This window comes from Haematobia irritans, chromosome 2, assembly GCF_050003625.1.
Source record: "Haematobia irritans isolate KBUSLIRL chromosome 2, ASM5000362v1, whole genome shotgun sequence".
Lineage (NCBI taxonomy): Eukaryota > Metazoa > Arthropoda > Insecta > Diptera > Muscidae > Haematobia > Haematobia irritans.
The window spans coordinates 160,576,372-160,592,080 of NC_134398.1; the positions used below are offsets into that span (position 1 = coordinate 160,576,372).

Here is a 15,709-nt window from a genome sequence, read left to right on the forward strand (position 1 = left end):
AAATGTGCACCACTTCCCAATACAAAAAGAACATTTTGGCTACGCTTTGGGTTTTGAAGGCGGTCTATTTCTTATTTCTAATTATTTTTGTAAATTTGTACACATATTTTTGTCAATCAAACTAAACACTGCCCACATTGAAAAAGAAACAAACGGAAACGCCGAAAAGCTGTTTTGAAAAGGCACTAAAGAGGCAATATTGTTTGACATCTATGCTGAATTATGAGAACAGCTGTTTTCCTAACGGTTTACATATAAAGCGCTCCAAATCTACTTCGCTCCCCCACATACTGCTGACCAATTCGATTATATTTCGAAAACAGGTCACAGATATTCGGATTTGTTTTGTGGGGGGGTTACTATATCAACGCCGTTGAAAATATTGCTTGACATTGAATTGTGAACAGCTGAGAACTGTTTTCCTTATGCGCTTCCGGAAAATTGCTACCGCACGCTCTACAAATACAACAAGCAATTCCCCGGACAATAGTTTACGTAAACGATAAATAAAACTAAGTTATCCAGTTAACAACGCCTGCAATATGGTAATAGCCAAAGAAATTCTAAGTGATTACAAGGAAATCTATGAGAAGGCTTTTAAACTTGTCAACGAGGAAAGTAAAAATGATCCACCCACAGATCCCTTCCGTTCACATTATGCCGCCCGAGACCTTCTCTTGCAGCTGAGAGAGAATCTGAAAAACGAATTAGTTTCTATTCAAGCCGAAGAGGCTGATGGTGGTGATGATGACTTCACCTATCGAGTTTTGCAAGCATTTGTATGTCGTGATTTGGGTCGTATTCATGTATTCTGCGAAGATCCTGGTACGGGAGAAAATTACTTAAAGGAATGCTTGGAATTAGTTCAAGAACGTAAAATGGAGCCAAAAGCCATTGTACCTTATGTGGGAGCCACAAATGAAATGGGCATTGTCTATGCCAACCGCGCAGAATATAAAAAATCCTTTGAGATTTTGACAGATGCTGAAAAAGCCTATAAGGAATTTAAATTAAGTAAACTCACACCATTGGCTATTACCGATGTCTTTGGAACAGCAGATGAAGTGGAAAAGGACAAAGGCATGAAAGAACTTGAAAGTCTGTATACACTTTGCTCCTTTTATATGGCCCAAGTTTACGGTCATTTGGGTGAACTAGAAAAATCTGCACAATATTGTCATATGACCTTGAGACGTCAAGTGGAAGCAAAATCATTCGAACCAATTGACTTCGCTTTAAATGCTGCTACTCTGTCGCAATATTTCATAGGGCAAAATATGTTTAAGCAAGCACGTCATCATTTGGCAGCTGCCACCCTAATAATTTCAGAACATGAGGCTAACATGTTCGACGGCCGAAATTTGACGGAAGAGCAAAAAGCTGAAATTCAAGAGACATTCAAACATCGTTTTGCTGATGTTGCTCGATGCTGGGCAAAATATGGATTAGCATTGCTATCAGCTTCAAAGGATCGTTTATATAACGATGATGAAGAAAAGCTGGCCGAGGGTAAGTTATAAAATATTGAAATACATCATAAATTATAGGTCATATATAGGAATAGGAAGTGCCCACTCCTGGCATAGAAAAAGAAATCAAAGAGGTGATATGTGCAATGGATTAGTCTCGTACTCTTCGCGGTTTGCGCTACGGCATCTTCCTTACCAGACTAGTCTGGTATGCTGAATCGAGAGGCTTTCTCTTTTAACGCTGGATATCGCGTTCTATACAATGAACACACAATGACGGTTTCCATGGAAAATGGTTGCTTATCCACAATATATGCGAAATGCGAAAACGGCTTCGATATTGCATTTGGGCGTTTGCTTACAGGAAGGATATTTGTTTCTACAAGATTGTTTCAGGGGGTATACGAAGACATGCTGTTGCACCTCACTGCCCTGGCATAGGTCCGGATGAAAAAAAAAAAATTGATAAAGCTGCATATCTATATTGAAATGTACGACTAGCAAAACTACCCGGAAGCGTGGTTATCGTTTTTTTTTCATATTTTTCTCATCGTAGACTGCATTATTGCCATTCAAAACAACAGTAATCGAAATGTGAATTGAATCAACCTTAGCAAAAATTGCTATACATTTCTTATGTATAGGAAAATGTTAGATGTGCTTATTGTGCATTAGGTTAGGTGGCAGCGCGATATATCAGGCTCATTTAGACTATTCAGTCCATTGTGATAATGTGCATTAGGTCCGATATGCACCGCTAGTGAAAATTTCTGCTACCCATAAGAAAAACATGACAACTTTCTACTATCGAAAATTCCTTGAGAAGTTGTTGTTCACTTTTCGCTCGTACAAGAAAAGTGTATCAAAATCACATTAATATCCCATGTACACACATATGATATGCACATGCGCGTTTATCAGCCAATGTACTGATTTTATTGCGATCCTAAGTAAACAAATGTGTCCCTAATTTTCATTTAATGATTAGGATCAATCCTAAGATATTTCTTATTTGGGCTCTACACGTTTGGAATACCAATAATACTGTTTAAGATGAGAAAAATTAAAAATAACGATAATTATTATGGTATGACGCTAAATAATATCACATTTTCTTCACTATATTGTCTTTGGGGTAAAGTATGCAGTTCCACGGAGAATTCTTGTTATATGTCGATACTGCGGTTTTCTTATGGGAGTAAATGTACACAATCGTTAGTGGCGCATTCCGGTCTTAAAGCCAAGTAAAAAATGAGTATCAAAAGTATACTCAAACTGTTTGTATTATTTAAACATTTTCCATTTTTCTCGTAATGGAAATACATAACTTAACTGCGTTATCGGCATGCAACAGAGTTTTTTGCAAGATGGATGGGCTTTAAATTCGGCTGCACCACTAACGAAATTTTTGGTAAATGAAACGATATTGAGCAATAAGTTCCAATTTATTTCCTTCTCTTGATTTCTTTTTATTTATTTATTTATTTATTTATTTATTTATTTATTTATTTAATCAACCAACGCCCTTCTGGACAACATGTTGATAGAAATTCAATCAATAGAGCTCTAGTATTCCAAATAAAAACTTAACCTTATAATTAAAACGAAACTAAAAAAAACTTAAAATTAAAATCCTAACGCACAACCCTTTATACATAGCAAACAAGAAATTAAAACGCATTGAGTTTGAAATTGTCAGTGAGATGATAAATATTTGCATTATAGAGTAGATAAATAATTTAACAAATTCTTTTTAAATGTAAAAGGAGTAATAGAGAAATTTTTAAGGTGGTGAGGTAGCGAGTTCCATAACCTGGCTACACGTACAGAAAACGATCTCTCAAAGACAAGATGGTGAAAATGATCCAACAGCACCTGTGTATTTCTAGTCGTATTCAAAAACGTTATTGACTCCATCAAATACCGTGGTGAACCAAATTTCACCACACAGAAGAAAAAATACAAGCATCTCAAGTTTAAAAAGTTGTCAAATGAACAACCCAAAAACTGAAAAGAGTAGAAGTCGTAGTTATCACGCGCATGTGAGCCATAAACGTATCTTAAAATACCATGAAAACAAGAATGTAATTTGCGTAAGTTCGATGCATTAGTACCTGAATAAACCTCCAGTCCATACACAATATTCGGCATGAGTAGGGCCTGAGCTAGTCTGTGTCGTACATGAATCGGTAGAATTACATCAATACTATATAATTTCCTTAGAGTCAGATTCACTTTTGAGCAGACAGAGGAAATATGACCCGTGAAACTCAGTCCGGAATCAATCTCAAATCCTAAACAGGAAACGGAAGTGGAACAAGGTACAACAGAATTCTGTACCGTAATACTTGCAGAGTGATCGCGCGCCCCATGAAACAAAACACAATTAGTTTTCCGCACATTTAAGCAGATATTATTCTCGTAACACCACACAGAAATACGCCCAATATCGTCGTCAAGTTCCCGAATGCAATTACCCAAAGAATAATCCGAAGAATTATATAATTGGATGTCATCCGCATAGATCCCAAGCTCAGAAAAATGAACACATTCACAAATGTCATTGACATATAACATAAAAAGCAACGGACCTAGAATGGAACCTTGCGGGACACCATAGTGTATTGCACGAGTCCCAGATGATCGACCGTTAGATATGACAAACTGCGATCGATCCGACAAGAAAGAACGAATTAACACACATGAATAGTGCGAAAAACGGAACAGAGAAAAAAGCTTATTTAAGAGAATAGTGTGGTCAACAGAATTAAACGCCTTACTTAGGTCTAGTATTGCAAGTATACCCGGATTCCTACGGTCTAAAGATCGTCTTATATTGTCCGTGACATGAATCATTAATGAAGTTGTGCTATGGTGGCTCCTAAAGCCAGATTGGCAGCTGTCCACCAAGGAATGTGATTCAAGATATGCACACATCTGATCCTTAAGAATTATCTCAAACGCCTTAGACAAAGCAGGTAGGACACAAATCGGTCTAAAGTCTGAGCATTCCTTGCCAGAAGTACCCTTTTTTCGTAGAGGAAATACCTTAGCCAACTTCCAATTCGCAGGGAATATTCCAGTCATAATAATCGTATTGAAAAAATGTAGAAGATGTCGGGAAATAAATGGATAAATCAATTTAATAAATTTCACCGGAATAGAATCATGACCTGTCGCATTCGACTTAATACTAGATATTGCACAAAAAATCTCATATTCATCGACACATCGAAAATTAAAGTCATCATCACGGTCAGGATAATTAGGGCTACTGAAACTAGAAGAAGAAGAAGACGACACGGAAGTAAAACATATATTCAAATCGTCAGGATCAATATCACAGCTATAAGAGTCCGATTTGGAAGCCCCAGCATTCCTCATACGAGACCAAAAGTCTCGAGGACTGTTAATGCCACCAAAAAGGCGCGCGCCATACTCCCTTTTCGCACGTCTAATCATTCTTCGAGCCTCAGCTCTGTATCCATTGTATATATCCTTATTTCTAGCAGTCTTATTCTCCATATATGCCCTATAAGCCAAATCCCTATTGGCAATAGCAGCCCTAATCTCAGGCGTGAACCAGGCGCGTCTGCTCCGACTAACTTCTCTAACTCTTTCAGGTACATGTGTGTTGAATAATTCATAAAATATTGTATTCAAAACCGACAATTGCACATTAGTGTCGTTCGTACTGTACAAACTGACAAAATCCGCATTAACAACATCCTCCACCAAGTTATTCATATCAATTGCACTATAGTTTCTAAATGTAGTGTAACAAGAAGCGGTATTGTTAGGTAATTCGTACTGGATTAATAGAAAAGCGTGATATGAATTCACCGCCGGGAAGAAAAATTGATTGCTTCTCAAGACTGAACTGGTACAAGAAACTAGAGAATAATCGATTAACGACACAGAGTCACTACTACAGTTATAGTGAGTTGGCTTGTCATTATGAAAAACTGTGAGATTACACCTGGTAAGAAAATGCCTAAAATTAGAAAAATTACACGAACGACAAATGTCAAAGTTAAAGTCGCCCACAATCAATACATGTTCATACCTCGTTACGATGTCTGAAATGGATCTCTCCAAGGCATCCACATCGCCACGAGGGAGGTAAACAATACCAACAATAAACATTGCCACAGAAGTCCGAATTTGAAGAAAAATTGCTTCACAACCCGGCTCTGAAATAGATGTCAGAATTTTCGCATTTAAACCAGAAGAAATATAACAAGCTACCCCACCACCCCTTATACCGCATCTGTCATTCCGGAATAGATTATAACCCGGAATATTAATACTTTTGCTAGATACATACGGTTTTAGCCACGTCTCAGCGAATCCAATAATGTCGAGATGACCACTGCACAGAATATTCTTTAATTCGTCAAATTTAGTTGACCTGGTTCCAGGTTTAATAGATTGGACATTGCAAAAGCCAATATTCATATTTGAGCTACCAGCGCAAAAACGTCGAATAAATGACCCGTCACTGACAATTTCACCTAAAGTGTCAAGTGAATACAAAGAAAAGAGGAGTTAAAAGAATGTGCATTAGGATTGGCCTTAAATCTAGAATTTTCCATTTTTTATAAAAATCCATTAATTCATATGAAAAAAGCTCTAAACATTTATTCAAAAAGAAAAAAAATTCAAAAATTCATTAAAAGAAAAAAAAAAAATAACATTAACTATATAATGAAAGCAAGGAGTTGCAAATTATTGACTCTCCTCTTCAGTCTTACGAAAGGGTTAAAAAGAAAAGAATAGGATAGACATTAAACATCATCGACCTGCACAGAAGTAGGAGTACCGAAAGTGGGAGTGTCACTTCCATTAATTCTTGTTCTTTGATCTATACGTCGACCACCACGTTGGTTTATAATAAAATTCTCCTCAGCAACTTCTTCAAAAGCCATAAGCTCATCAAAGGAATACATTTTTTTTCCACCATTTAGATCAAATATAACAGCCTTAGCAGATGAAGGGATGAGCTCATATCGTTTAATTTTCTTCTCCTTTAGAAGTGAACGGCAAAGAGATTTCATTTTTACAACCGCAGGTGGTAAGTTATCGTTGAGGTAAATACGGGCGTCAATGTTAGTTGACATCACAGATGAAAGTCGTAGATTCTTACAAGACAGATATTTCCTCATAACTTCATCTCTCTTGGATGTGAAGCAAAATTTTATAAGCATCGTCCGTTTTTGTTTGCCCAGCCAAAATGAAGAAATAATGTCATGATTTCCTATCCTGACACCTAAGGCATCAGGTATTTTTAAAGCCATTTGGCCTGGTTTTACACTCGAAGGCAATCCAGAAACTAGAATATCATTTCTTGTAAGCTGGTAACGCATCAAATTGTTTTCAGCTTTTAACCAAGACAAGCTTTCATTAACAACAGTATTTCGTTCATCGCATTTCTTCATATTTGTGTCGACAGCTTTGAGAATTGGAGAAACTGCATTATCAACTTCAGTACGAATTGTGCCTGGCATTGCCGCCATAAAATCATCCATCTTTTTGCTGAGTTTTTCAATACCATCATTCTTGCTTGCCATGATAAAAGATGAGCACCCGTTGCACTTCCAACTAACAGCTCCGTTTCTCTTTTTCAATATTTCATATGAAGAATCAGCAAGACCAGAGCATTTCTTTATATGGAACCATTGCTCACATATACAACAACCAACACCACCCGTTGATTTGGTGACATGTTTGTCACAAACAGGGCAATTGATAGGCGGCACCATTTTATATACAAAGAAACGGCACAAAGCAAAACACGAAAAAATTGATCAGCTACCAAAGTTTAGCCAGAAATGATGTTTTTTATTATTTTATAAAACAGTGTTGAAATCAGTAGCACTCGATTATCCCCAGCATTTAGAGGTTGCAGACATCCGATCGATATCAAGATTACTTCAATATTTTAATGTTATTTATTAAAAAAAACAGAATGTTTGAGCAGCGACTTAAACTTTCACACCTGCATGACGTAGGGTTGCCAAGTATGCAGTAAAACCACTTAGAGAAGCTTTGAAACACTCAGAAATGTCACCAGCATTTCTGATGTGGGATAATCCTCCGCTGAAAAACTTTTTGGTGTTCGGTGGAAGTAGGAATCGAACCCACGACCTTGTGTATGCAAGGCGGGCATGCTAACAATTGCATTACGGTGGCTCCCAGAAAAAACCAGCAGTCGGTGTCTGCTTCAAAGCTTTTCTGAATGGATTTACCGTTATATGAAACGCAACAATACCTCACATATTCCCCTCTATTTTGTTCACTTTAAGATCGGTATGCACCTCTAAAAAAATTTGAGCTACCCATACAATTGACTTATTGGTACGCAAATGAAATTTTCGTTAGAGATTCATTACGGGATTTACCGAAATGTGTTTATGGTGCATGAGACTGCATTATCGTTTTCAAGCGAATTTTGTAACGATGCAAATGGAATTTTTGCTTGCTTGTTTACATTTAGCACATTTGACTTGTTCTGCATTCTTCTAGCGCATAAGAAGTCTAATCAAATATCTCCGGCCCCAAATCTATTTCTATTTTTTCAGGTTCAGCGATATTGATTTCAAAATTATGAATGAATTGAATATACCATTTTAAATTGTTTCCCTTTCTTTTCATTTGCAGATGCCAAACGACTTAAACTCGATGCTAATTCTTATCTGTTTCCCGATTTACAATTAGATGCATATGAAAAACGCATTACCTGTGATTATTGTCTAACTTTTGACGATGCTAAAGAGGTTTATCACTTTGTCACAAAATGGCTGGACACAGCAAAGGAACATTACAAACCAGATACAGATGCTACGGAATATGCCAAGATCATTAAAGATTTTGCTGAATTATATCAGCATATTGCATTCTTTGAAGAAGATCCCGCAAATCAATCGAAAATGCAAAAACGCCGAGCCAAATACTATGAAGAACTTATTGAATTGCTCAATCCTGTATTTTATATGTCTATATGTCGTGAATGTTGGTATGGAGCAGGTTTGGCCTATAGTGCTATATTGGATATTAAATTGGATCTATTTAAAGCTAATCGCACAGCTAATCCACAAGAATTGGCAAAAATTAATCAAACCTGTCACCAGGCCATTAAACATTTTAGAAATTACATCGAATCTTATACAGATAAAGATGGTTCATGGAAACCCAATATGGATGTGGAAGAGCAAAAAACCATGCTGTATGCTCATTTTCATGTAGGAAGACTGTACTATAAGTTTATAACTCCTGATCCGAATCTACAATTGGACAATCTCTCGAATAGTCTTAAGTATTATAAAATATTTACCGACGAATGTGCTAGACTAGAAGAACCAGCTAAATCTTTACAGGCTGAAGTTGGTGTTTGTCGTGAAATGGTTAATTTATTGCCAATGAAAATAGCCACGGTTAAAAAACGTTTAACCAAATAAGTTAACCGCCTTTTAAGATAATATATATTTGTGCTGGTTACAAAAATTGCATTTCTCACAAAAAGGCTAAGTAAAGTCATGTGGTTACATAACTTCCTTGGTCTCATTACCATACCTCTTGAAATCTTGTCAGTGTCTAGTTAATTTATGCTTTTTTTAAAATAATTTTAGATAATAGATAATGAAATTTATCTTAAGCTTTTTTCCTTATCGATCATTTTATTCATTATGCCAAAGAGCGTAATAACGTTACGCTTGAAAGACCAATCATTTTTGTTCTCAATAAAGCATTGACTGTTTTTTTAATAATAATATAATATTTTAAGTTATTATTGATGCGATTATATTTTTAAAAGCAAGCATTTCTAAGAAAGTAGTTTAGAATGAATGAATGATGGGTTATTTCGCAGTAATTAATGGTTTGGGGTCCTAAACCATACAGATTTTAAACAATATCCAAAGTTCATTATATCGAAAAAGAAAACGGAATTATCATTTTAGAAAGTTGATAAGGATTATAATCTTTTTTTCCTAGTACTCGAGAAAAAGAATATTTTGAAGTATTCATGTAAAATCTCGTGTTTGTAATTCGATTCGGCATGCCCCCCAAGGAAAAAGTTCGTTATTGGCATACAACAGTTCCTTATTGATTTCTAAATGTTGTCCAACTAAAAATAAAACAAAAGTGCCATTAAGACACTTTTTGTCATGTATTTTAATACAACCAATCGATAATAACGTCTCCCAAAATAACACAATGAATTTCTTAGTGGCAGCAGAATTTTCCACAAGAAGTGCATACTGCGCTTAAGCCCGGTATGCAGATTTTTCGAAATCTCCCTTTGCCATGCAATTCTTGCCATCAATTTCTTACGGCAGCAAAATGTGAACAATCGATAACATCGTCCTTACGAAAATTTAAATAGAAACAGTACCTACGCATTCCTTATGGGCAACAACATTTTTGAGGTATAACGAAGTGTAAGCTAAACCTTGCAATCAGTTTATTTGGGAGCTATATTAATGATGGACTGATATGAACCAGGTTTTTAGCGACTTCCAGAGTGTGCTACCATCATTCCGGACCGAAATTAATGTTCAATATACCGAAAAATTCAAAATTTGTGTGGCTCCCAGAGGGTACATACTACTTTCACATATGAAAAGGTCTAGTTCCGATTTAATTTAAAGAGGTGAGACTGATATGTATTGCAAAAAACTTCCTGTTGATACCATTTCTAAAAATCTGTTCAAGTGACACTTCATTTTATTGTTTCCAAGCTTACAAAAGCATTTCATTCGGAAAAAAATTATTTGTTGTGGAATTCAAGCGTGTTAGAGTGATTGCTTTATATTTGGCTGGGAAACACGGTTGCCACAGTTGATAGAATTCTACCAAAAAGGGTAGATTTTTTACTGTTGATTGGTAGAATTCTTGATGTTTTGCTAGAGTTTGCAAAATATTCCCCTCCAACAAGAGGTACTTCACAAATTTCCTCTACAAATAACATTTTCTATACTAATACATTTTTGACAAAATTTTCTATAGAGATATTTTTTTTTTTGCAAAAGATACAATTTTGACGAAATTTTCTATAGAAATAAAATTTTGACAAAACTTTCTATAGAAATAAAATTTTGACAAAACTTTCTATAGAAATAAAATTTTGACAAAATTTTCTATAGAAATAAAATTTTGACAAAATTTTCTATAGAAATAAAATTTTGACGAAATTTTCTATAGAGATAACATTTTGGCAAAATTTTCTATAGAAATAAAATTTTGGCAAAATTTTCTATAGAAATAAAATTTTGGCAAAATTTTCTATAGAAATAAAGTTTTGGCCAAATTTTCTTTGGAAACAAAATTTTGGCCAAATTTTCTTTGGAAACAAAATTTTGGCAAAATTTTCTATGGAAATAAAATTTTGGCAAAATTTTCTATAGAAATAAAATTTTGACGAAATTTTCTATAGAAATAAAATTTTGACGAAATTTTCTATTGAGATAAAATTCTGACAAAATTTTCTATAGAAATAAAATTTTGACAAAATTTTCTATAGAGATAAAGTCTTTTTGAAATAAAATTTTGACGAAATTTTTATAGAGATAAATTTTTGACAAAATTTTCTATAGAAATAAAATTTTCTATAGGAATGAAACTTCGACACAATTTTCTATGGTAATAAAATTTTGACAAATTTTTCTATAGAGATAAAATTTTGACAAAATTTTTTATAGAAATGAAATTTTAACAAAATTTTTTAAGAAATAAAATTTTTACAAAATTTTCAAAAGAAATTTTGATAAAATTTTCTATAAAAAAAAATTTAATTTTCTATAGAAAAAGACATTTTGACAAAGTTTTCTATAGAAATGACATTTTGACAAAATTTTCTATAGAAATGAAATTTTTACATAATTTTCTATGGTAATAAAATTTTGACAAAACAAAGCCATTTCGGGATTTTTACACGTTCTAGCGTGATAGTCTTTTATTTTTGTTATTAGTAATGTTAAAAACTTAATTTAATTTCATGAAGAAATTAAAAATATCAGTGGGTATGGAATTATAAAGAAATTTAAATTAATAAATAAAATACACGAAAAAAGCCAAACTAGATCACTAAAAAATTTCGCAAGTGTATTTGAAATATTATTTTGCATTGTGAATCTGCCTTTAACGCCAAATTTCATGTTTTTCAGCGTTACGGAGTAGTTATTGTAAGAAAAAGCGTGTTCACGTTAGGCGGTGTTCACGTTACCGCGACTGCACTGTAATTCTAAATCTGATTTGTTGTACTGAACAGATTTCGAAAATTCCCCAAAAAATCCCCAAATTTGTGGAAATTTCCCACCAAATCCCCCCAGTGGCAACACTGCATCCAGGATTAAAATGTGAATAAATCTTTTGTTTCTCATAGCATTTCTCGTTACCGTGATACCAGCAGTATTGCATCGCGTCTAAAAAGTGGACGAATTCGCGAGAATTGGTGCAACACATATTGAAAAATAAACTTTGACTAAATAGTATTGGGAAAATGTCTTAGAGACAGTATTGAAGCCTTGGGCAGACAAACATTCCGGCCGCAGACCATTCTTACAGAACACAGTACCACCGCACTCACTACACGTTGCCCAGAGGGCGTTCCGGGACAGCGTGATGAACGCCGTCGTGCTAACCCTGCTGATCCTAGAATCAGAGAACTAAATCTAGAGATTAGTAAGATAGTCGACGAGCACAAGAGGAACACTTGGTTAGAGCACCTGAAGCAATGTAACTTAGGCACAGGGACTGGTAAATTGTGGTCAACAGTGAGAGCCCTCTCGAACCCCGCTACAAGGGATGATAAGCCATTTCGACACTTATCAATAGGGGACTTAATCAGCCCAAGCCGTGCCATAAGACGGTCCTCGTGGCGCTTGACCTATCGAAAGCGTTCGATACGGTCAACCATGCCACATTATTCGAGGACATCGAGAACACGTCCCTACCGGCAGGGGCGAAGCGTTGGGTTCTGAATTATATGTGTGGACGCCAGCCGTACTTGGAATTCAGGGACAAGAAGTCAGAACCCCGTAGAGTTAAACAGGGAGTTCCCCAGGGCGGGGTGATATCTCCGGCACTGTTTAACCTCTACCTGTCCTCGATTCCACCCCCTCCTGACGGCGTCGAGATTGTGTCTTATGCGAACGATTGCACAATCATGGCATCCGGGCCCATTGTTGATGACATTTGCGATCGATTAAATGTCTACCTCGCTGAGCTTACCAGTTATTTCACTGCAAGAAATTTGAGGATATCTCCCACCAAATCCTCTGCCACACTTTTCACTACATGGACGGCGGAAGTACGCAGGCAGTTGAATGTCAGAGTCGATGGCGAAACAATTCCGACAACAAATTACCCCAAGATTCTCGGGGTCACATTCGACAGCCTTTATAAGTCGTCCGCCCATGCCACTGCAATTTGTGATAAGCTCCGCGGTAGAAACAAGGTCCTCAAGTCGCTTGCCGGCAGCACTTAGGGTGCGGACAATGAAACCTTGTTAACTACATATAAGGCAATTGGCCGGTCAGTGGTAAACTATGCAGCGCCAGTGTGGACACCTCAAACCAGCGATACGCAGTGGAATAACATACAGACCTGTCAGAACGCTGCCCTTAGAACCGCAACAGGATGTCTCCGCAGTACACCCCTGGATCACCTTTACGCGGAGACCAAGATCATCCCAGTGCGTCGACACAACTACATGTTGTCAAAGCAGTACCTCTTGGGTTGCCATCGAAGTTGTCATCCGAATCACCATCTTGTGGATAGACAACCTCCACCCAGGAATGTAAGGGTTGATCTTCATCTTCTAGAGCCAGAGATCCAGCGTTACAAAAGAGAGCCTCTAGATCAGGCAGCATACCAGACAGGTCTGAACAGGATTCATGAGGATACTGTAGCTGAAGCGGTGAGAAGCTACAAGGTTAATCCTGTTCTCGGAGTCCGACCGCCGCCCATTGCACCGGAGGAGAAAGACCTCCCACGGCAGACAAGGGTAGTTTTGGCCCAACTAAAAACAGGCAAGTGCAGCCGCCTCAATTCATACTTATCAGTGATTGATAGCAGCGTAGCTGACGTGTGTCCCATATGTAATCAAGGGCCCCATGACACTCGTCACCTTTTTGCTTGCCCAGCTAAGCCTACCCGTCTCACTACCAGATCAATCTGGACACACCCCATCCTTGTCGCAGAGTTCCTTGATCTGGCTACCAGCTGAACTACACAAGCATAGAACAAAATGGATGAAACTACATTAAAAACTGTTACAACAACAACAACAACCGCACTCGCATTACTTCCGCACAATAACCATAAAAATCTCCGGAACTCAATCGATTGAATTTTTTGAGGTTTGCGACCAAAAACAACCAATTATATATTTAATTAAACAAATTAACCCTCCACCATAGGATGGGGGTATATTAACTTTGTCGTTCCGTTTGTAACACATCGAAATATTGCTCTAAGACCCCATAAAGTATATATATTCTGGGTCGTGGTGAAATTCTGAGTCGATCTAAGCATGTCCGTCCGTCCGTCCGTCTGTTGAAATTACGCTAACTTCCGAACGAAGCAAGCTATCGACTTAAAACTCGGCAGAATTAGTTGTTATTGATGTAGGTCGGATGGTATTGCAAATGGGCCATATCGGACCAGTTTTACGTATAGCCGTCCATATCGGTCCTTAATTATATATAGCCTCCATATAAACCGATCCCCAGATTTGAACTCCGGAGCCTCTTGGAAGAGCACATTTCATCCGATCCGCTTGAAATTTGGTACATGGTGTTAGTATATGGCCGCTAACAGCCATGCAAAAATTGGTCCATATCGGTCTATAGTTATATATAGCCGATCGCCAATCACACAAAAATTGGTCCATATCGCCAAAAATAGTCTACCAAAATTTTATTTCTATAGAAAAGTTTGTCAATATTTTATTACTATAGCAAATTTTGTCAAAATTTTATTTCTATAGAAAATTTTGTCAAAATTTTATTTCTAATGAAAATTTTGTCAAAATTTTATTTCTATAGAAAATTTTGTCAAAATTTTATTTCTAATGAAAATTTTGTCAAAATTTTATTTCTATAGCAAATTTTTTTCAAAATTTTATTTCTATAGAAAATTTTGTCAAAATTTTATTTCCATAGAAAATTTTATCAAAATTTTATTTCTATAGAAAATTTTGTCAAAAATTTATTTCTATAGAAAATTTTGTCAAAATTTTATTTCTAATGGAAATTTTGTCAAAATTTTATTTTTATAGAAAATTTTGTCAACAATTTATTTCTATAGAAAATTTTGTCAAAATTTTATTTCTATAGAAGATTTTGCCAAAATTTTATTTCTAAGGAACATTTTGTCAAGATTTTATTTCTATAAAAAATTTTGTCAAAATTTTATTTCTATAGAAATTTTATCAAAATTTTATTACTATAGCAAATTTTGTCAATATTTTATTTCTAATGAAAATTTTGTCAAAATTTTATTTCCATAGAAAATTTTTGTCAAAATTTTATTTCCATAGAAAATTTTGTCAAAATTTTATTTCTAATGAAAATTTTGTCAAAATTTTATTTCTAATGAAAATTTTGTCAAAATTTTATTTCTATAGAAATTTTATCAAAATTTTATTTCTATAGAAATTTTATCAAAATTTTATTTCTATACAGAATTTTGTCAAATTGGATTATATACGTATTTAATCGGCCATTTTTGTTTAATATATACCCCGTATGGACTAGCTTACAATTTAGAAGACGGTGTTAAGAAGTTTTCAGATACCTTGCCATCGGCAAGTGTTACCGCAACCCAAGTAATTCGATTGTGGATGACAGTCTTTAGTAAAGGGTGATTCTTTTGAGGTTAGGATTTTCATGCATTAGTATTTGACAGATCACGTGGGATTTCAGACATGGTGTCAAAGAGAAAGATGCTCAGTATGCTTTGACATTTCATCATGAATAGACTTACGATCTGCCACAACGTCGAATTTTCAGTGAATGGGCCCTAGAAAAGTTGGCAGAAAATCCGCTTTTTTATCGACAAATTTTGTTCAGCGATGAGGCTCATTTCTGGTTGAATGGCTACGTAAATAAGCAAAATTGCCGCATTTGGAGTGAAGAGCAACCAGAAGCCGTTCAAGAACTGCCCATGCATCCCGAAAAATGCACTGTTTGGTGTGGTTTGTACGCTGGTGGAATCATTGGACCGTATTTTTTCAAAGA

At 35.7% G+C, this 15,709-nt stretch overlaps 1 protein-coding gene across 1 annotated transcript; it reads left to right on the forward strand.

Moving 5' to 3' along the window:
- Positions 1 to 293: 293 nt before the first annotated feature.
- On the forward strand, positions 294 to 9,243 carry LOC142226634 (KIF-binding protein). Its single transcript, XM_075296736.1, has 2 exons — positions 294 to 1,509; positions 8,130 to 9,243. Exons 1-2 carry the CDS (start codon positions 543 to 545, stop codon positions 8,924 to 8,926), a joined length of 1,764 nt encoding a protein of 587 aa, XP_075152851.1. The 5' UTR covers positions 294 to 542; the 3' UTR covers positions 8,927 to 9,243.
- Positions 9,244 to 15,709: the final 6,466 nt, after the last annotated feature.